Source organism: Mercenaria mercenaria, chromosome 1, assembly GCF_021730395.1.
Source record: "Mercenaria mercenaria strain notata chromosome 1, MADL_Memer_1, whole genome shotgun sequence".
In the NCBI taxonomy this organism is placed as follows: domain Eukaryota; kingdom Metazoa; phylum Mollusca; class Bivalvia; order Venerida; family Veneridae; genus Mercenaria; species Mercenaria mercenaria.
The window spans coordinates 44,529,496-44,552,284 of NC_069361.1; the positions used below are offsets into that span (position 1 = coordinate 44,529,496).

Consider the following 22,789-nt stretch of genomic DNA (forward strand, 5'->3'; position numbering starts at 1 on the left):
TCCAAAAGGTAAACCCGAAACATCTTAATGCATTTTCAACAGGAACTATAGTTTGGTCGTATTCAGGTGAGTGGACAGTGCATGTATAAAACTAGCGAGACGTCCAATTGAATCTACCTATACGTATTACTGCGCCCCATGGTTTCTATACTGTCTTGAATCAAGGGAACCTGTAACCACAGTTCAAAGTATGCATCGATGCATATTGTTGCAGTTTAGCGAGGTTCTATTAAATTGTACTTACCGTCGTTAAAGCTGAAAATACTACAATTATCACAGTGAAAGAAAACACGAAAATAGCAAATGTTTAAATGAAAAATACAGTCACACTCAATTTCCCAGACAAAAGCCGCTACAATTTCTTTTTTCTTTCGATAAACATTGAATACTTTGGGTTGTTTGAGTTTTACACGAAGTTCTTCGAGCAAGAAACCACATCATGGTCAGATGTAAATTTAATGTTATTTACCCTACATTGTCTCAATATTGTTTGATCTTCAAGGCACACAATCTGTGTAATATATTATAATTCCACTGTATGTTTAACTATATTCTCAGTTTTCAGAACTGAGTGTCGGCTTCATAGTTTAAAGCCGATTCTACATATACTTTTAGAAACTGCTTGGATATTTAGAAAAAACTACTTGTCCTACCTTTTCTTTTGTAACCTATTCCATCTATTTAAATAATTAAACTGTATTCCAGTGGCAGTCACGACTTATATTCGATTTCACATATTTACCCTGTATGTATTTAATTCCAGATTGTTAAGAAGCAAATTAATATGTCATTCTTTGTCCGCACTGTACATAAATCAAACTTTAGGTTCTTAAAGCCTAGGGTTTACCACTGTTAATATTCTGTTCTATATCTTTAGACCGTATTGTATTTCTAGGTTCTCCGAGCCGAGGGTCTGCCACATTGTATATACTTCATTCTAGTCATCCTGTTGGGTTCTTTTTATCTGATCAATCTTATTCTGGCCATCGTCGCCATGTCGTATGATGAACAACAGAAGGCGGACAAAGCGGACGAAGAAGAACTGGCTGAAGAAAAAGCGGTAGGTGTAAAATTGAATGTATATTATAAACTTCATTTGCATAGTGCCCTAACCCTGTCCATAAAACAGTGTTGTGATCAGAACGTGATTTATACATGGTTCCTTTGACACTAGCCAGACAAATTACCATCAATAAATATGATAAAATTCATCTGACATCAGCTTAATATTAAGATTAATACAAGGTATTTCGGTTTCATATGTGATACAAGGTACTTCAGTCCATATATGGACATCAGTGCCATGTGGTATTTGTTAATACTAAACATGTTAGGTATACTTCAGCTATATGTTCTTTAGAAAAGCTCCTTCTGGAAAGTAGAACAGCAAAACTCGGCATGCGCCTGTATTCATCAATATAACACTGACATAAAAAAAATTTTAATTGCTCTCTCATTGCTGAATTAGCACAAATCATATTGAAACTACATAAAGAGTAGTTGTAAGCATTAAGGATCCGTTGATTTTAGGGACAATGTCTGGTGCGGGGAATACGTTTGTCGTTACCTTTACCTTTCCGGGTGTAAAATACTTTTAGATGGTAAAATAACACGTTAAAGTGGTTTGGGGTTTTAAGATTACTTTATCATAAATCATCTTAAATCAGTACTGGATGTTTGAAAAAATATTTGAATCTTAAAACTATTTTAGAAATAACTTTTCTCCTTGTCTGCAATTTAGTCTCCTCTCCACGATTTTACCGTCATGCATGATATTCACGATGCTTTTGTTTTTTCCCGAACTGAAAATGCATGCATTTTCAGATTTCAGCACTTAATTCGACCGGATTACATTTGCATGATACCGTTCTTTGGACTCTATTTACTTTTGATGGTTTATGACCAGTTCGAAACCGTTTTAAATTAACTGATTAGCAAGATATATACAATAATTTCAAATAAGAGACCATAGTCTTGGTATTATCTACATTTTGTTTTTAATTTTCCAATACGATAAGCCCAATGTACGACAATACTGAGTTATATTATACTAGAACCCTGATATTACCGACATGCGTTCTAAGTTACCTCATTTTATAGAATTTGTTAAGTGTGTTGCCCACAGTCATGTGTTTATTAGTATAAATTTTTATGGCGGATCCAGGTTTTCTACTGACTGGACTATATATGCATTTTTTCAAGCAGAACAAAACAGTGTTTAGCTTTAAAAGATTTTGAGACTTCTCCACCCAGCTTAGGACATACATACTGCGGAAAAACCTTTTGCGTTCCATATACGAAAATAAAAAGGATTTGCCTGTATTTCCTTAAGAAGGCCAGACTATTTTTTTTTAAGTTATTGAGATTGCACATGTCTGATGTCGCACTTGCCTGGATCTGCCAATGGAATGTGAGGCATGGTTGTTATCCCGTTACGTTTTCCTTTGTGTTTTGAATATGGTGATGTTACTTATGTTTTGTATGATATTCGTCGACTTTGGCAGATTATGTAGCATGTATGACTTCATTTGTTTTGTTGAATTATTTAGGAGTATGAGAGGGGTAAACAGGTAATGCAAATGTACACCCTTTTATCTTCTAGATTTTATATTTTTATATTAATTAGAAATGTGTGACCTTTCAAATGGCTTATTTTTCTTCTTGCGTTATCGCAAATATGGTAAAATACCAATGATGTGGATTTAAAAACAATTGTTATGACGAAATATCAATTTTCGAATATCTTCTTTTTTCTTGTTATAGCTTTTAGATACTTTTAAACAATGTTGTGATCTTTTACAATTCTAACTTTTTACCTATCTGAGCCGTGCCATGAGAAAACCAACATAGTGGGTTTGCGACCAGCATGGATCCAGACCAGCCTGCGCATCCGCGCAGTCTGGTCAGGATCCATGTTGTTCGCTTTTAAAGCCTACTACAATTAGAGAAACCGTTAGCGAACAGCATGGATCCTGACCAGACTGCGCGGATGCGCAGGCTGGTCTGGATCTATGCTGGTCGCAAAGCCACTATGTTGGTTTTCCCATTGCGCGGCTCATTTATTGTTTTCTTTAAGGTCCAAATTGTGTATGTTTAATTTCGGGGTAGTGGAGTAGAATTACGCATAGCATTAGCATATCTAATATCTATGCATTCAATTTTCAACTAAATATGCGCTCGTTTTTGTTAATTGGCATTCATTGAGTTTCTGATATTACCAGTTTGCTGAAAAAAGAAATGGGCAGACTGGATTCCCAAGCTAACGTAACGGGGTGCAATCCTGAATGAAAATAAAATAAAAAAGACATTTACATTCCTAAACGCCTTTATCTCGAAAATAGTTTGGCTTGATGCAGAGGAACAAGTAAGATTCAATAATATTATGAAATATCCCTCAAGAATGACAATATCACGTTCAAGAGAGGTTATTGGTTATGATATGAAAAATATCCGCTTAAAATTCAGTTACACTGAAATTGTTTAAACATTTTGACCTTATCTATGCAGTTAAACTGGAATTGCTTAAACATCTTCACCTTATCTATGCAGCAGTTAAACTGAAATTGCTAAAACAGCTTCACCTTATCTGTGCAGCAGTTAAACTGGAATTGCTTAAACATCTTGACCTTATCTATGCAGTTAAACTGAAATTGCTATAACATCTCGTCCTTAGCTATGCAGTTAAATTGAAATTGCTAAAACATCTGGACCTTATCTATGAAGTTAAACTGAAATTGTTTAAACATCTTGACCTTATCTATGAAGTTAAACTGAAATCGCTAAAATATCTTGTCCTTATCTATGCAGTTAGACTGAAATTGCTAAAACACCTTGTCGTTATCTATGCAGTTAAACTGAAATCGCTAAAACATCTTGTCCTTATCTATGCTGTCTGAAACTTAGACTAAACAATTTTTACAGTGCAAAGTTTCAAAGCATAATACAATTTGGATTGCTTCTATATTCAATGAAATTTCTTTACATTACGATCCTGAATTAACAAGAATGTTCACCAAAATACAATAATTCTAATTTTGCTATAAATTACGTAAAAAGCATAACCGTTGAAATCCAACCTCCAAGATTGTTTTTCTACCCTTTACCAGTTATTCCTGCAAGGAGGTGGCTTAAATCATATAATGTTTTAGTTCGGTTATCGACTTAGTGAAATGGTAGAGAAAAAACTTAATATGATATATCAGATAATTTAGTATTACACTAATTTCGTTTTCTACAAACAGAAAGAAAAGTTTTTTTTTTTTTTTTTTTGTTTATTCAATACAGCCTTAAAGCTTAACTTAAAAATGAGCAAACGATAAACAAAGAAGTGAACTATTGTCGTTTTGCCTTATTGATGTTTTAATGTGTAATGTTATATAAAAAGATGACATCTACTGTGTAGTGTGCCAGAAATGAAAAGTATTAAACATACAAGCGTATCATTTTATTTTTTTCATATACTTTTACGGTTCTTCCCATTTTTAGAAATTTACATTATACCAAATTATATTTCCTTTTTTATTTCTGTTCAATAGATGTTTTCATGGCCGTCCTTCAGCTCCTCAGAGCCAAGCGAGGTGGTGTATCATTGCTTTTCACAGAACTTGTATCAATTACAAATACACAAGTGCCAAAACTGCCATACCGATACTGATCAAACTATTCTCATTTCTTTGGTAGCTTGGGCTAGTGGTGTTGTTTTCATTATATTCCAGTGTATGAAACATGTTCAAAAGTTGAGAAATCGAGTGTTCGGTCTTCTAACAAACTGTAACTATTTTACACGTAAACTTAACTTAAAATTCATTAACGCATCTTGCTCCATTTGATTCGAAGTGTATAAAATTAAATTAATATGCAGGTCTCATGGTCTTTAAGTTAACGTGTTCTTGAAAAAGTATAGTTCGATCTTATTAAGAAATAATTTTGAATACATCGATCTCTGTGTAAAACTTTATACAAATATATAAACATTGATATGTAAAACTGTGATTAAACGAAACACAAATTAAATCAGTGATTTTTTGTGAAATAAACAGTGGACATATATGTGAAATTATCGATATGGCCTTGAAATTTTCTGGACTGACCACGATTTCAGTCTTTTGAGTGTCAGAATTTCTCTTTTTAGTTTATATGAAAAAAATGCGATTTCAGGTTTAGAATGTGAATTATCAGAGTTTTGGTTTATACTGAATCCCAGACCTCTTTACTTACCTTAAATCCTAAGAATACTCGAGATTAATTATTCCATTGGTAGGGTGGGCCAAGTTGTAGCCTTTACGGTGTTTGGTTCTATGTTCTATTGCAATATAATCCTTATGATTGATGGTTTAGTAAACCGTGTTTCTAAGTAGTTTTGCACCAGAAAACGTCTCTTAGAAACAGGTGTATTCATTACTTTTCCATGTCTTATTGAGATTTCTTCATACAGTCGAAATCTGGGTCCTGATTGTTTGAATTTTTAGGACGTCTAAGCATCTCATAACCTGAAACTGTGCTCGAGGAGTTAATAATTAACCAAAATTTATACCGCTCCTTTGCTTGACGCTCAGCATTAAAAGGGAAACTGGCCCATCTTCTCTCATCCCCTCGTGGCGATGGATTCCATCAGGATTCAGGTGTCGAGAGTGATAAATATAAGTTGTAAAAATTGGTTTCGCAATTGACCTAAAATAGATTAATATGTATAAACTATAATTAACCAAAAGAAATCAATCTAACGTTGAACATAAAATTCATTTACTTTTATTGAAGGTCATCATAAACAAAACATTTTTGAATTGCCTCAATGCCGTATAAAATCAAGTCTATTATTTCAAAAAGATTACCAATACTTTTATGTAGAAATAATTCTTAACATTTATTATTTCTAGTTGTTGAGTTGCCGCTTTTAGAAAATGGCCATGGTGTGAAGTTTCTTTCCAAATATTCCATGGGTATATTAATAAGCTAACGCAGCGACGTGACTGCACAGTCATCTCCCCTTGCAGTTTAAAATATTCATAATTCTTTACAGAAACACTGCAGTACAGTACAATGTAAATGCATATACATGAGTAACAAGATCACATTTTTTCTTATTAAAGAAGTATGTAAAATCTGCATTTTTTGGAACACATGATAACAAATTGAATGTTTCAGATAACCTAACGTCTTTGGTTAAGAAATACATCGATTTCTCAACTTTTCATGTAATATACATATTCATTTTGTATGTTAATGCTGTTTTTGAATATACATGTATATCTTCTCAAATACTTTTGGTGGAGGTGGAGGTGGTGAAGGTGAATAATCGGTTTATGAAATTGTACGATAGTGTTATGTGTTGTTATTGCATTTTTAACAATATTTTATTTGGAATTCTCAGGTAATCACTAAACCAATACAGTTTACATTTTAAGAAATCATTTATTTCAAGATTGTGCGCTTAAAATTACAGTACTTTTATTTTTTCAATTTTACTTTGCTTTTCAATAACCATCTGGAGTATATTCCTTTTCATGTGTAATTGACTGTACTTTCTGCATAATTTGTGGTCGTGGATTATTTTTAATTTATTTTTATTGATGTAAATTGTTTTTATTCGTAGTCGTCCCTTGCATGTCATATTTCATTTAAATTCACCGTAAATTAACTTTGGTAGCCGGCCATAATTATTGTCGTTGTTTTGTTAACTTAAATTCAGAGACTGACTCTAAAAGTGCCAGTTGTATCACACTTAATTTTGAAATTACAGGTCAGGATGATAATTTGACAAGTGCAATTGAAAATGAACATGAAGACATTATCCTGATCACCAAGAAACGAATTATTGTTAAGGGCTGTTAATGTCAGGGTGTACTATTTTATACACCCGTTTTAAGAATTTTGACATTCCCTAGAACCTTCAGTTGTCAGATTATAACCCTGCACCTGTAAATCAACACTCCTGATTACCCATGATGAAATATACCTGTTTACATTACAGACAAAAATAGATAATTTAACAGCTGACATCGAGGAAATGATCGATGAACTTGCCAAGAGTCCAAGTACGGCCTCAAATATCAGTGATCCGCCGTTCAGCCCTGACAAAGTGGAGGACAGTGTTGACGGAATCTCTGTATCATCCGAAAAGCATTCCGACGACCCAAATCGTCTTCAAGTCGGTCCTCATAAGGTATTTGAGAAAGTGCTTAACCATACTGCAGAATATATTTCTTTTATTGACCTTTCCAAGTTTATGTCTCCCTCCAAATCTATTTCAATTCTTTGTAATTAAGACATCACATTTTATACGTTAGTTACAGCAGGAAAAAAAGTGAATACATTGCTAATTATTGAGTTTTAGGTAATTTATGGTTTCTGTTATACCCTGTGGAAACGTGCTGTAAGGTACTTTACCCTGTAAGTCACATGTTTCAGTACGATTTTACCTACGTTATATAGCCTACACTAACCCGCTAAACTTTAATGTCGGTATTCAGTTGAGCTTTGGGGTGGGGATGGCCTAAAATGAGTATATAGATATAACACTAATTTTATAAAAATATATATATATATATGTAAACGAGATATATATTGCCATTTTAACATGCATGTAGTGATCAACACATCTTTGCAAATATGTGTGGATTTCTTTAACACGTTTGACATTGAAATGTTGATTAATTAGCATGATTTGATACTAACAATAATGATATAATGTATTACAAAGCATACCTCAGTCTGTGTTTGCTTTATTGCCTGTAGATGCTATAAGAGCTTAACGCTTTGTGTGTGGTTTTGGTTATGTGAACACATCTCCTATTTACAGGCCAGTTTTAGTCTACCAGGTTCTCCTTACGTTAGAAGGCGGCGCTCCACAAGAAAAATAAGTCTGTCATTAGCAAAACAAAAACTACGTCATCACACTGAACGGCAGCCATTGGTACATTTGGAGTCCCTCAACCTTCCTTACGCTGATGATTCAAATGCTGTCACTCCTTCCTCTGATGATATAAGACTATGCAATATACCCTCTAAATTCTCAATGCTATCAAGACGTGCTTCCTTGAGACGGGCTTTTGACGATTCCTCTCGTCGTAGCAGTTACGCTTCAGTGACAAGCAGAACTTCCCATAGGCACTCGCCTCACTCGCCGGATAAAGATAAACTATCTAAATTAATGGAAGCATTTGACAGGAAAAACAAAACTCATCTGTCACCTGATGTTTACCTGGATAAGTCGAAATTGGAAGGCAATGTGAGTGAAAATGAAAACCAGATATAGAGTAATTACTTTGATGTTGTCAGTTTTTATAAGCAAACTTTAGGATAATGTCGGGTAAAACTTATTTGATCTGCTATTATCCTCTACTATACCTTGATAATAAAATGTTTGAGTTCAACGAATCCCTTTAAATTTAGGCAGTGAGCGATCCATTCCTGTATTGGCAAAGTAACGTTCATCTGCTGTTTTGCTCCGTTTATAATGTTTCTTTTTCCATTTCGTCTTTCTTACGTGTCGTATTTCTAAATTAGTTAGCGATATTCGAAATTTTGAAAACCGCGTATGCATAATGCATTACAAACGGAATGAACTGAAAGTATAAATGTTCACCCATAATTTATAGTAGGAACAATTTGTCATATCGGAGACTTATTTGAATTTCAGTTCTACACGTTACAGAGTTTTTAACTTGTATTTAGGCGGTGCAGATATATCAGTTTTGTATTGAGTCATTGTTCGTGCTTGTGTGTACATGCATCCATGTATGAAAATAATGGATCTTGTGTCATTCATTATGCTATTTCCGTTTGTTTTTTTATAAATGAAGCGTTCTAGATAAAGGCATTTGGTAGAGCTTGCATAAAAGGCATACCCATGTTATCAAAGTTTGTCTTGTGTTAGATATATTTTGTGCTAGTTTCTACTTGTAAACCTTCCATGCTTCTGACTACTGTTTGCTCTTCCGCAACAATGTTTTTCTTTGAATTATACTTTAATAAAAGACAATAACATCCATGTAATAAAGCATTCTAAAGAATTCCAAAGTGGTAATAGGGCTTTGTTTAAATTTTCAAAATGGGCCGTGCCATGACAAAACCAACATAGTGGGTTTGCGACCAGCATGGATCCAGACCAGCCTGCGCATCCGCGCAGTCTGGTCAGGATCCATTCTGTCCACTTTCAAAGCCTATTGCAATTAGAGAAACTGTTAGCGAACAGCATGGATCCTGACCAGACTGCGCGGATGCACGGCTCAAATACAATTGAAACTCGATATCTCGAACTCACTTATCTCAAAATTTCGGCTATCTCGAAGACATGTGCAAGTGCCGTCCCGATAACACGTGCAAAATATCTCGTTATGTCGAAGTCCGGTCATCTTGAAGTAAAACGCTCGATTCTTTGGAGTTCGAGATACGGAATGTCAACTGTATATTAATAAGACATGAACATATCGCAATAAAAATTTTGATAAACTTTCTTAATATCACAGTAAGTATAAAGCAACACTGTGTAAACAGTTTTTTTTCTTTTTTTAAAAAAAAAAAAATACTTTAACAAGAAAAATTCAGTTATGAATATTGAAGATACCAGAGCCTACTCATACCCTCTAGGAGACCGCCAAAGTGTACAATTTACATAAGGATGGCAGAAGATCATAGTGGATCAAACAGAAGTGGTTGCAGCAACTGAATAACAACAGTGTGAAACATATCCAAAATCAATACTGACTTTTCAATACTAACACAATGCATAGACTGGTCTGGTCTAATCAACAGTATGTGCGCTGAAGGTTGATGCACAGTTCAATAACCGATTTCTCTTTGAGTGTTCGATTTCTACTTGTTAACCTTACATTTGACCAAAGTTTTCCAACGCTTTTCAGTAAAGTTCACATTTTTCAATTTTAATTGATCAAGTTTTGTCTAGTTCTGTTTTGTTTTTCTTTTACGTTACTAGGAATATATTCATTTTACTCATATGCGTTCTGTTGAGAACTGACTTTTTTATATTTACGGCGCGATTTGAATTTTTTAGTTAGCAGATTTGATTTAGTTGATTTACATCATTCTGCTGTATATTGAAATATATTTCTTTTTAAAATGCGATGGTATGACATTAGAGGTTGCTGTGCATCCATAACAAATGTAGTCTTGGTGTATTTCAAAATTGTCAGATAGTATTAAAACATGAAAAATTAATAATGTAATTCGGCTGACAGTAATTATCTTGAGTTACTATACACGCAGCCTTAAAACATTGGGCAACCTACCTTCGAAACATGACAACATGTTTGCCAAAAGTAAGCTTGAATACTTAAATATCGTGTGTGACATGTGTAGAGGCAGGAAAAACATGAAAATATATTAATTTGAATTGTATGTTCCTTTTTCAGGATGATTCTGAGTGTGACTTTAGTAAACGGTCAAAGACTTCATGCAGAACACCCAGTGCTTCACAAGTAGACCCAAAAGGTCTGTTTACAGTTGTGAGATATATTTGCATTAAATGAAACGTTTGAAGTGTTTCAGATTTATAAATAGTTCAGCCGTTATGTTTGAATTTAATATCTTTTATAAATCTTATGAAAATTTGTTACAGTGGTAGCGTTGAAAATGAGCGAGGAACATGTTTTCAACACTATGAAAATGTGGTTACATTAGGTGAAATACAAGAGCTGAAATTTATGCGGTGTATGTTTCATTTATACCAAATTATTCTAAGAAAATGATGAACAGAAAGATAAAACTTCGTCCATCTACCAATTCCAAAAACTTTAATCCATTACATCTGTTTCATTTACCTGATCAGTTACAAATATTACAATTACTTTTCTCCATTACGTCTTCTTCAGTTACCTGTGTACTACAAATTTACAATTACTTTCTCCATTACGTCTTCTTCAGTTACCTGTGTACTACAAATATTACAATTACTTTCTCCATTATGTCTTCTTCAGTTACCTGTGTGCTACAAATATTACAATTACTTTCTCAGTTACGTCTTCTTCAGTTACCTGTGTACTACAAATTTACAATTACTTTCTCCATTACGTCTTCTTCAGTTACCTGTGTACTACAAATATTACAGTTACTTTCTCCATTACGTCTTTTTCAGTTACCCGTGTACTACAAATATTACAATTGCTTTATAAATTACGTCTTCTTCAGTTACCTGTGTACTATAAATATTACAATTACTTCATCAATTACGTCTGCCTCCATTACAAATCTTTTACAAATTAAATATTGCAACTACTTTATCCATTACGTATGCCTGAATTACCCGATTTTTTTACAAATATTACTATTTTTTATCCGTTACACCCTCTTAAGTTACTAATCTAATACAAATAGTATGATTATGTTATCAATGACATCTGCTTCAGTTACCTAATCTGTTATATATATTAAACTAATTTACACTTACAGATGTGATGGTCCTCAGAGAACTAATAGATCATGTTGAGGTTGCATCAAGAAGAAAAAGTGGATTTAGTGGAAGCATTTTTAGCATAGAAAAAGAACCTCTAAAGGATAAAGTGTATAGACTTCTCTGCAGTTGGGAGGTTCCATGGTGGTTCGCAAAAATTCAAAAGTGGGTTGGATTTATAATTCTGGATGCGTTTGTGGACTTATTCATCACTCTATGCATTTTAGCTAATACTGGATTTATGGCTTTAGACCAGCACGGTATGTCTGAGGAAATGGGAAGAACGTTAGAACTTGGTAACAAAGTAAGTATTCTTTTCAGCTTGTTTGTTCGTCCGGACAATTTATATCAAATAGTAATTTTTCAGTAGTATGTGTTGAGAGAAGAAGCTATAATTAATTCAGGTATTATCATCGTAGCATAGACTATTGGCGGACATCGTAAATATTATTGACAGCAATTCAAGTGTCAAGGAAACAATGCTTTTGACAAAAATTAAAAGGTCAATGATGCAGTTTTATTGTCAGCGGTTCAAGAAGCCCAACCACATAGCTCAGTACTTAGAGAATAGCTTTACGGATCGCGGGGCCGTAAGTTCGATCATCTTACAAAGACGTATGTTCTTTGTGACAATTTGGTAGAAGAAGTTATAACTGAACTTGTTCGTCCTCTATCTCAAATCCATTTTTAGAAGTTGCCAGTTACTTGCGGAGAACCAGTTCATACTGGTACACAATCCAGGAACACTGTTAAGGTTAAAATAACTGTTAGAGAAGGACGCCAAACCAAAACAAATTATTTGTGGATGTATTGTAACTCACTATTGTCGTTGCGACAAATCAGTGCACTATTCTTTTTTTCTTTTATTTACGATGAAAACGTGGACAAATGGTAATCAGCACAAAAAAAACTAAAGGCGTCACTCGAAGAAATTTAAGCATACTTCTAAATAGTGCTTCTACTTGTTGTACAGATCAAATTCTTTTCTTCTTGGAGACTAATAGAAAGTTGTCCCATGTCATTTTTCTACTATTTACCAAATCAAAGAGATCAGTGGAATTATTTCCTAAGCAATTGTAATAATGCACTTAAAGATTAGAAACATGACGATGCACCGGTTTATAACTTAGTAAGAGCAGTTTTACGAAATACTAGGATAAATCTCTGGGACTTACTATTACAACACCCTTGATATGAATGTTTCTTGATATGTACATTAAAATACCATTTAAACTACTTGATGTATTGGTTATATGTTTGTTTTTTATGTATGTCTGTCTTTGACATAGATGTTTTTTCATATAACCAAATGCTTGTACTATGCTAAATGTCAATAAATTTGAAACTTGAAACAATTATATCAATTAAATTAACATGTATAGTTACGTTCCGTTATTTTGATTCTCTTCAGAAATGTTTCTTCCGATAGGATATATTTACAATTCCATTCCTTTGTCCAGATGTGTTCTTATAATTATATTTTTATCCTTTATTTCGGATATGGTTTTATGTACATTTTGTTTTCTCGTCCCTTTTCCACATGTTTTTTCTCTTTCCAGGTGTGTTCTTATATATTTGCTGCAGAGGCGTTCTTGAAAATCATTGCCCTTGGCTTTATCGTGTACATAAAAGATGGATGGAACTGCTTTGACTTTTTTATCGTCAGTCTGAGTTTTTTAGAAATGTTACTAGAGGGTGTGAAAGGACTCTCGGTCCTCAGGACGTTCCGTTTGGTAATGTTACATGCTTTTTTAATTTCTATTCTTTACATAACATTATTGTCTTCAAATCGATAGGTGAATACGAAAAAAGATGAAAGTGTTTCTTTATCTATATACACTCAAACCTCTTTCTCATTTACCATCGATATGATCTTGATATTCGGATTATAACATGAAACGGTGTGTATTAATTTAGTAATAGAACTTATATAATATTATGCAACAGAACACCGTTTCTGTCATTATATCCCATTCACTTGCGTTATTAAATCAATAATGCTATTTATGTAATTATTTGAACTGGATACAGAGCATGCCAATTTGAACTGTTATCGTGATATGCTATTTAGTATTATTAGTATTATCATTAAGTCGAAAACGGCATTGGCTTTATTTTTCAGCTGCGTGTGTTTAAAAAGTCATGGAAAGCCTTTAATAACTTGTATGATAACCATTCACTCGTTTTATTAGATCGGTGATGGTTAAGCTCCGTGTTTTACATTTGCAAAGCCATTGCAAATCTGGCCAGGCTGTTCTGTGTATTTTAGGCTGATCGCCGTTTTTCAACGGTATTTCAGTAAATATCGGCGGGTAGTTAATAAAGACAGTATTTCTGAACATAACTGTTCAAGTATTAACCTATTCTCCACAAGTAAATTTTATAAATGCCAACTTCTCTACATGAATCAGAAGTGAGGTATGCAATAACTTCAGACAAAATGTATTTTTTCAAATCGTGGAGGGGATCGCACTCACAATCCCATGATCTGTGCTACCCCTTTTGAGCCAAGCGAGGTCGGCCTAGCCTTGCTAATTATGTCTCCCACCACACAGTGGTGTGGGAGACATATTGGTTTACTCCAGTCTGTGTGTCTGTGTGTCTGTGTGTGTGTCTGTCACAAAGCTTGTCCGCACTCTAAGTCGAACATTTCTCATCCGATTTTCACCAAACTTGAACAAAATGTGTTTGACCATAAGACCTCAGCCAAGTTCGAAAACTAGCTAAATCGGCGAAGACACTTCGGAATTATGGCCTTGACAATAATTTATGAATCACCTAGATGCATAAAAATGCTGAAGACTTCATTCTCAAACATGCACTAAAAACCATTCATCTTGTCCGCACTCTAAATCGAATATTTCTCATCCGATCTTCACCAAACTTGAACAAAATGTGTTTGACCATAAGACCTCAGCCAAGTTCGATAACTAGCTAAATCGGCCAAGACACTTCGGAATTATGGCCCTTGACAATAATTTATGAATCACCTAGATGCATAAAAATGCTGAAGACTTCATTCTCAAACATGCACCAAAAACCATTCATCTTGTCCGCACTCTAAGTCGAATATTTCTCATCCGATCTTCACCAAACTTGAACAAAATGTGTTTGACCATAAGACCTCAGCCAAGTTTGATAACTAGCTAAATCGGCCAAGACACTTCGGAATTATGGCCCTTGACAATAATTTATGAATCACCTAGATGCATAAAAATGCTGAAGACTTCATTCTCAAACATGCACAAAAACCATTCATCTTGTCCGCACTCTAAGTCGAATATTTCTCATCCGATCTTCACCAAACTTGAACAAAATGTGTTTGACCATAAGACCTCAGCCAAGTTCGATAACTAGCTAAATCGGCCAAGACACTTCGGAATTATGGCCCTTGACAATAATTTATGAATCACCTAGATGCATAAAAATGCTGAAGATTTCATTCTCAAACATGCACCAAAAACCATTCATCTTGTCTGCACTCTAAGTCAAACATATCATATCCGATCTTCACCAAACTCGAACAAAATGTGTTTGCAAATAAAACCTTGGCCAAGTTCGATAACTAGCCAAATCGGTTAAGACACTTCGGAATTATGGCCCTTGACAATAACTAATGAATCACCTAGACTCATAAAAATGCTGAAGTCCAAGTCAGACATTTTTTTTCCGATCTTCACCAAACTTAAACAAAATGTGTATGACCATAATTCCTCTCCCAGGTTCGATAACTAGCAAAATTGGCATAGGCACTTCAGAATTATGGCCCTTGAATTACTGAAAATCAGCCATTTTACTCTTCAAAGGTATATTTGTTGTGACTAAACAGTATAAAAACACTGACTTAGTGTTTAGATGATTAGGCAGTTGTGGGAGACATGCGCTTTTCTCAAAAGTAGCTCTAGTTAAAACCTGTTTCATATGCCATTCGCTTGTGTTATTGAACTTATTGCTGTATTCGATTTATTTTTCAGCTGCGTGTGTTTAAACTTGCAAAGTCGTGGCAGACATTGAACATGCTCATCAGTATTGTAGCTCGAACTTTGGGAGCTTTAGGCAACCTAACGTTTGTCTTAGGAATAGTCATTTTCATATTTGCTGTCATGGGACAACAGTTATTTGCCCAAGATTATGATAGATTTTACATTGATGAGACAAAGGAGGGACTTCCAAGATGGTGTTTCAAAGATTTTCTACATTCGTTTATGATAGTTTTTAGAGTTTTATGTGGAGAATGGATACAGTCTATGTGGTACTGTATCAGAGCTGTGGGGAATGTGTGTATTCCTTTCTTCTTGCTGACTTATGTGATAGGAAACTTAGTGGTAAGTTAAATATATGCAGAGTTGTATCACAGCTATGGGGAAAGTGTGTATTTCTTTCTTCATGCTTACTTACGGGATGGGAAAGTAAGTGGTAAGCTGAATCTATGTGAAATGTGTGTATTCTTTTCTTCATGCTGGCGTATGTGAATCGGAAATTTAGTGGTAAGATGTAGTTAAAAACAAGTAACTATATCAAAATAAAAGTGAGATTGAAATAAAAAAATTAAAAATAACAACGGTAATAGCAAATAACTGATATCACATTATATAACTCTGTAGACATTTATTTGCAAACAGCGTAAAAATATTGTTTAAAATCGTAATTTATACAAATTCGCTAGTGTATCAATTTACAGATAAAAATCTTTTTCATAAATTCAAATAATGGAAAACCACTGTGAGAGAACATGTCTTTCTACTGGTGAATACATCTTGTGATAGTTAGAACAAGTTTACCATTAAACAGTGATTAGCCATTACAAATTTTGAAAAAAAAATTGTTTTGGGAAGAACGTTTTGATATGGTGTGAATAAAATCATAAATATATTGCATGTTTGTCAACTGTAAATGATAAACAATAAACAAATTAACAAAAAATCAATCTCAAAATATTCCTATCAATGGTGAATGCGAACAAGGTCTTAGTGTCTCTTTAGTTATATACACTTAAACCATTTTCGTATTCATCCATCGATAGATACTATAGCAAATGTATCGTCACCTGAATACAAGAAGCGGTTAAATATATTGACATGGAAAAACACTTAACCACTCTAAGGTGAATATACATGTATACGCTACCGCACATCATCAATGCATATTTCTTTTTGAAGGTTCTCAATTTGTTTCTTGCCTTACTGATTTCCTCTTTTGGCACTGAGAACTTACAAAACGATTCTGGGGAAGAAGAAGCCGGAGCACCTAACAAGCTTGCTGAAGCTTTCAATAGATTTTCTAGGTAAGGTATAACATATTGTGATGGATAATAAAGAAACATGTGCGCAAGTATATGCTGTACTTTATTTGCTAATATAAACCGGCCAAAGTATTGAAGAATGTTTCCTTGTGTTTGTTTTGGCTTTTGCCCGTTTCTTCAACAATATTGCAGCTCTGTAACTAAGGATAGTATGCTAACCTGTTCGCTGCAAGTAACTGCCAACTTCTGCACATGAATTAGAGGCAGAGAAGAATGATTTCTGACACAATGTTTTCTTACGATTGAACTAAGAGAGTGGACCTATTTTTTTTAAAGGAAGAATGTTTCTGCTAAAATGTGCAAAATATTGTTAAAACCTGATAAATAATTAGCTTTGATAATTGGAATTACATGATTTTAGAGCATAAGTCAACCTTCCATTTCCGTTGGATTTCTATTCTGCCTCTAAATCAAATTCAGAATTCAAACATATAATTATTCTACCTTTCATTTTAAGGAATTTCTAATAGTTCATATAAAAACTAATATTTACCAAAGGTTTTTCAAACTTATATATGTGTTGGCTGATTACAGATTTGTAAACTCGGTTAAAGCTCATGTTTTCGATTTTGCGATACAAATTTCATTTGATCTTTTCAAACTGATATGTATGCTTGTTGATTACAGATTTAGAAACTTTGTTAAAGTTCATGCTATCGCATTAGTGATGCAAATTTCCTTTGAGCTTTTCAAACTTATATGTGTGTTCGTAAATTACAGATTTGGAAACTGGGTAAAAGTTCATATTATCGTATTAGTGAAACGAACCAAGGAAGGTAAACGACCATTACCAGTTAATGTAGATACGAATGGAAAGAATGGAACAATGCTAGATGGAACCGTCATTGGTAATGGAAATGTGTGTGAAATGACGCTTGATGAAAATGGTCACATGACACCCACTACTAAAGCAGGTCCACATAGTATTGTACTAACATTGTTTGTTTCTTTTTAAAAAAAATCGATAAATGATTTTAATAAAAAGATGTAAAATGTTCTATTATGTCGGTGTTAAAATTACCTTAAAATTCACAAATTAGATAATGTACGATAATTCACAAATTAGATAATAAAATATAAAAATGACACTTGAATATAATTCCTATTGCTTCTGTAATGAGTGTAATTGTATTTCCGTAACATGTATATCACCGATACTTATCAATTTAAGAAATGAAAGTATGAGTATAATGTTCATTTGCGAAACTAACAGGACTTAGTTTAATCTTGTAAATTTTCATCATATTCGAAAAAAAGCAGTAGTAAAATTTCCTTACGTTTTTCCCATTCATTAGCACGTTCAGTAAAATTCAGTAAAAAAAGATATTTAGGTATGTACTATTAAACATTATTTTCGATTTTCTTGCTTTGATGGTATTTTCCCTCACGATGTAGTCTTGATTCCACTGTCAATTGACAAAAATCCAATATCGTTTACCCGTGACTTATAAACCTAAACCTTCTTTTAAAGTAACATATAACACATATATCCCATTCAGTTTAAAGAAAAATTAAACATTTAATACAGATTAAGTCATTGTATCCCCAGATTCCTTTCTAATCTGCGAATTGAATGACAGTTTTTGGATGTTATCAGCAAGAACAGTTCTTTTGTTCATGCAAATGTCTTAACGTATATGAGAACGTAGATTCCACAGTATACGCATTTAAATTGCCAATGTTCATGCAATTTATTGACAGCAAAGAAAAAGACATTTTCTTTTAAATTTTAAAGTAACAAATTAATGTCGTTATTAGAAACCCGTCTGTAATTCTTTTCTTTAAGGTAGTCTTTAAGGTAGTGGACCCGGCAGTCAGCATATTATATACTCTCCATTTTCAATTTCAGCGTTTTCCAGCTATTAAGAAAAGTCTTGCGCGCGTTGAGCAGCTTTCAAATATAAGAGAATACCGAATTACCTAAAGAAAATACGTATCAAATCAAAATTGCAGAATGCCATAACGGGTCGACTACCTAAACCCTTACCCTGCTAAAGTTCTATAATGAACTTGTCCATCTTTCAATTTGGACAGCACCATTAACTATTGAAAGGGATGCTTTTCAAAAAGATACTGACTTTATGGAGACCAGTGCATATCTTGATCAGACTGCATGGATGTGCAGGCTTATCAAGATCTACGCTGGTCGCAAAAGGCAGAATCGATTCTGTCCTGCATGATAAGGGTTAAACTGATTGATGCCGATGCTCTTAAAAATGTAACGTTTTGGTTATATTTTCAAATATTTTAAAAGATTAAAATAAGTAAAAATCATGTCGTTTGTTTCATAAAGAAATCACATAAATGTTGTTTTTCTTTCTACATAGAGTCTTATCGATTATTTCAGATTTTCTTCCCGATTATTTCAAATTTTCTTACTGGTTATTTCATTTTTTCTTATCGATTATTTCATATTTATTTTCTTATTACAGAATTAAATGGAGACACGGTTGATGCCATGGTAAGAACATTTTAAGGTAGTTCTGCATCTTCCATATAAAAACAACCTACAATATAGAATTTTAATAAATTCTGGTGTTTAAAACACAAGATATAATAAGAACATCTGACCAATACAAAAGCTCCTAAATTCGAGGTACCGTTACTTATAAAAAGCAAAGAAGTATTCAATTCACTAAATGAAATAGATGGATGTTATTAACATTGACTTTTTTTATTATACAAATGTGAATAGAAATTCTACTCAGGCAATAGTCAGCCCTTAGCCAAGGCTTGTTATTCTTTATTGTTGGTTAGTCATAATTACATAGGATGTTTGACATAACATGATTATTATTATATAAGTTTGATTAAAAGTTAAAAAAAAAAACTTTCTAGATTTGGGACATGCAGTATATTAGCTATAGGCAAAGAAGTATAAAATACATATCTAACTTTATAGCTCTTTGTATAAAGCGGTCAAATAAAAGGCCAGTGAACTTATTTTTAGATAAAGTACCAGTATTTTTCTATGGTTAAGAGAGATCGAAAATTTCGAGCTGGTTATATGGCAGTATGAAATTATTTGGATTTTTTCATATGTCTATTTTGTTGTTGTGATATTTAGTCTTAAGAAGGATCTAAACACTGACGGTTTAATCAATTTACATATGAGATTTTACTCTTGGCACGATGTAACGGAATATTGTTTGCAGTGGTCTCCCCTTAAAGTAAATTGACCTTTGTCACAACAAATATTTTGTTTTCATCATTTGGAAAAAGATGAAAATTCTTTTTGTGCTTGAATTTTTCATATATTGAAAGACTAGTGTTTGTAATTAAGTGATAAAAATGAAAATAAGAAGACACGAAAATAAAAAAAAAAGAATTTCTTTTCAACGGTAATGTGATTTTCTTGGTCATGCTGTAATTTAGGGGAGAGATCATCGCAGCTCAGATTCCGTGCATGGGATTCTTGCATAATTTTATGGTATGCAGATAAATATAAATGACATTACGCCATGATTTCCAGTGCAAAACCACAGAACATTTGAAAAAAAGTATATGAACAAATATTTTTGATTTGCTTTTGTAACATTGCGTCACGTTAATTATTTTCTGTAATTATTATGTCGCGATTCAAGTTTTGTTTAAAATGATCAATTTGAGATAAGTTCAATCAGTCATGTTTCGAATTGCTGACTAAAGATTTATCTTGTTTCGCAGCTGTCAGAGCCCTCTACCAGAACACCTAGTCGGGCGTCCGAGGCGGGAGGAAAGAGCATTGCCTCTGATTCAGATGCTTCAACCATGTCAGATGCTGAAACACAAAGTTTGAAGAAAGTTGAGCTCGATGGGGAACCAGAAATAAACGAAGTGGATGTTGAATTTGCTGAATATCCAGATGACTGTCTCTGTAGTGTCTTTAAAAGGAAGTTTAAATGCTGCAGGACGATAGAAGATACTGCAATAGGAAGGTTTTGGTGGGATTGGAGATGCAAGGCCTACAGATTAACTCAGCATAAATACTTCGAAACATTCATAATTACCATGATTCTCGTTAGCAGTTTGGCTCTGGTAAATGTTATCAATATTACATCAGTATTGAGTATTATTCGTTTTAGCAATGTAAATTATAATAATTAACATTAAAATGATTCTTGCTAGCATTCGGTCTCGTAAATTATATCAGTATAACTCAGTCAATATTAGAAGGATTCATTTTAACAGTATTACTTATTATAATCAGCATTACAGTTATTCTTGCAAGCAGTTTGTCTTTGGTAAATTTCATCATTACTTAATCATTATTGTTTTATAATTTTAGCAATTCTCCTTATTTTAATCACAATTACCATTATCTTTGTAAGCAATTGAATCTTATAATTTTTATCAATATTACATATTATTCATTTTGTTTTCAATATTTCTTATCATAATCAATGTTATCATGATTCTTGCTAGCAGTTTCAGTCCCGTAAACATTAACTTGATCAATATTTGCATGATTGATTTTAGCAATATTCTTTATTTTAATTAACATTACCGTTATTCTTGGAAACAGCTTGGGTCTCGTAAACATGATAAATATTTTTTGTTTCAACATTAACATGTCTTGTGTTCGTTCGTGTTCTCGCATACGAGAGACCTACCACGGCTCCCTGGTTAAACTCTTCTTGGGATTAGAAGGTACTTCAGATAGATGAAACTGGTTTTCTTTGCGCCCTTATGTCCAAATCCCCGGCAAGCATTTTCTACTCTAGCACTTTATTTGACGTTGCTCACTGCAGAAATTGAGTGGCCTTCTGCACATGTCCGGAAGTGATTAGCAATCGGACCACACGGCAAAAAAACGCAATTTATTGCATGTCCGTACACATTTAGTGTATAATATGTGTAATATACTAACAAAAGGTTTGGGTAAGGATTACCATGGTGACAAAATATATACAGTAAAGATACGATTCAAGTATATACCGGAGTTTGTAATTTATGAAAGATGATCCAGGTGTTTTTTTTATATTAACCATTGCCATAAAAAAATACCACCTGACAATACAAATCACATGATCGTTTAAAAAAGTTCAAAAATATTCATATTTTCTTCTTTAATTTTTCATTTTATCAAGTACTAGTCATTAAATATCTTATTAACTATCACAACAGCAATTTTTAAATGCCATGTGGCGGCCGTAAAAAGTTTCCCTGTACTTGGATTCATTGTTGTTATATTTTCTGGTCCTTTGGGATCATGGAGTCCATTCAATATCTTTGTAATATAATTCCGCTTAAGCCGGTGCTAGGGGCGTGAGAGGTGTTGCACTTTCGATTACCTCTCATGAACAGACTCAGTCAACCGAGCCTACTATCATTTTGCTTGGTTGTATTCTCTGCTTCCATAGGATCTTTTTACAGATATTATTTACTAGTATCACTTGATGGTATAAATGAGCTAGTAAAATTTACATATAAAGAGGTTTCTTACCTGTAATCGGAGATCACTGCGAGATTGCAGTATGTTAGTAAATATAATTTATGACCTCATGCTTGTTTGCATTATTTCAGTGAAATAAAGAAGTTAAAATCATTTCATTTTAGGCTTTAGAAGACATCTACCTACCACACAGGCCCTGGCTATTTATAACGCTTGAATATATGGACAAAGTTTTCACTGTTGTCTTTCTTCTAGAAATGTTTCTAAAATGGTTCGCATTTGGTTGGAAATTCTACTTTACTGATGCGTGGTGTTGGCTTGATTTTGTTATCGTGGCTGTGAGTATATTTAGCAGAGCTGTCAAATTGATATTTGACTAAATGAAGTATATATTTTGTATCATATTTAAGCTAAAAAGCAGTGTAGGTACGGAACGGTAAGTGTAGAAAAAGACGATATGTACAGTAATTTGCGCTTCCTCGGCATTATGGTTTTGAAATATGAATTGCAATAATTTCAAAATATTAACAGCATTCCCACAAACTAACTTTTCAGAATAAATATTGATATTTTGCGAGGCATTTCTACCGTCAATACTATACTCTACACAGAGAGAGAGAGAGAGTACTTCTTTGACATCAGTCACTTTATTTTCATTACATATGCATCTTTTGTGTATTGAAAAAAAAGCTGACTATGTTCTATG

The 22,789-nt window shown here is 33.4% G+C and overlaps 1 protein-coding gene across 12 annotated transcripts in view; it reads left to right on the forward strand.

Moving 5' to 3' along the window:
- The window catches only part of LOC123540363 (sodium channel protein para-like), a 196,690-nt gene that overhangs the window by 145,836 nt on the left and 28,065 nt on the right, over positions 1-22,789 (forward strand). For 8 of the 12 annotated variants that reach the window (XM_053546008.1, XM_053546020.1, XM_053546021.1 and 5 more), the window contains 13 exons: positions 896-1,060; positions 4,536-4,577; positions 6,971-7,162; positions 7,799-8,227; positions 10,371-10,449; positions 11,407-11,711; positions 12,967-13,140; positions 15,382-15,732; positions 16,567-16,691; positions 17,430-17,623; positions 19,142-19,170; positions 20,376-20,726; positions 22,248-22,421. In XM_053546008.1, coding sequence (XP_053401983.1) covers positions 896-1,060; positions 4,536-4,577; positions 6,971-7,162; positions 7,799-8,227; positions 10,371-10,449; positions 11,407-11,711; positions 12,967-13,140; positions 15,382-15,732; positions 16,567-16,691; positions 17,430-17,623; positions 19,142-19,170; positions 20,376-20,726; positions 22,248-22,421 — 2,610 coding nt within the window. Of the gene's footprint in view, positions 1-895; positions 1,061-2,549; positions 2,571-4,535; positions 4,578-6,970; positions 7,163-7,798; positions 8,228-10,370; positions 10,450-11,406; positions 11,712-12,966; positions 13,141-15,381; positions 15,733-16,566; positions 16,692-17,429; positions 17,624-19,141; positions 19,171-20,375; positions 20,727-22,247; positions 22,422-22,789 lie in introns of all 12 variants that reach the window. The other 4 variants (XM_053546039.1, XM_053546031.1, XM_053546026.1 and 1 more) reach the window with 3 other exon arrangements.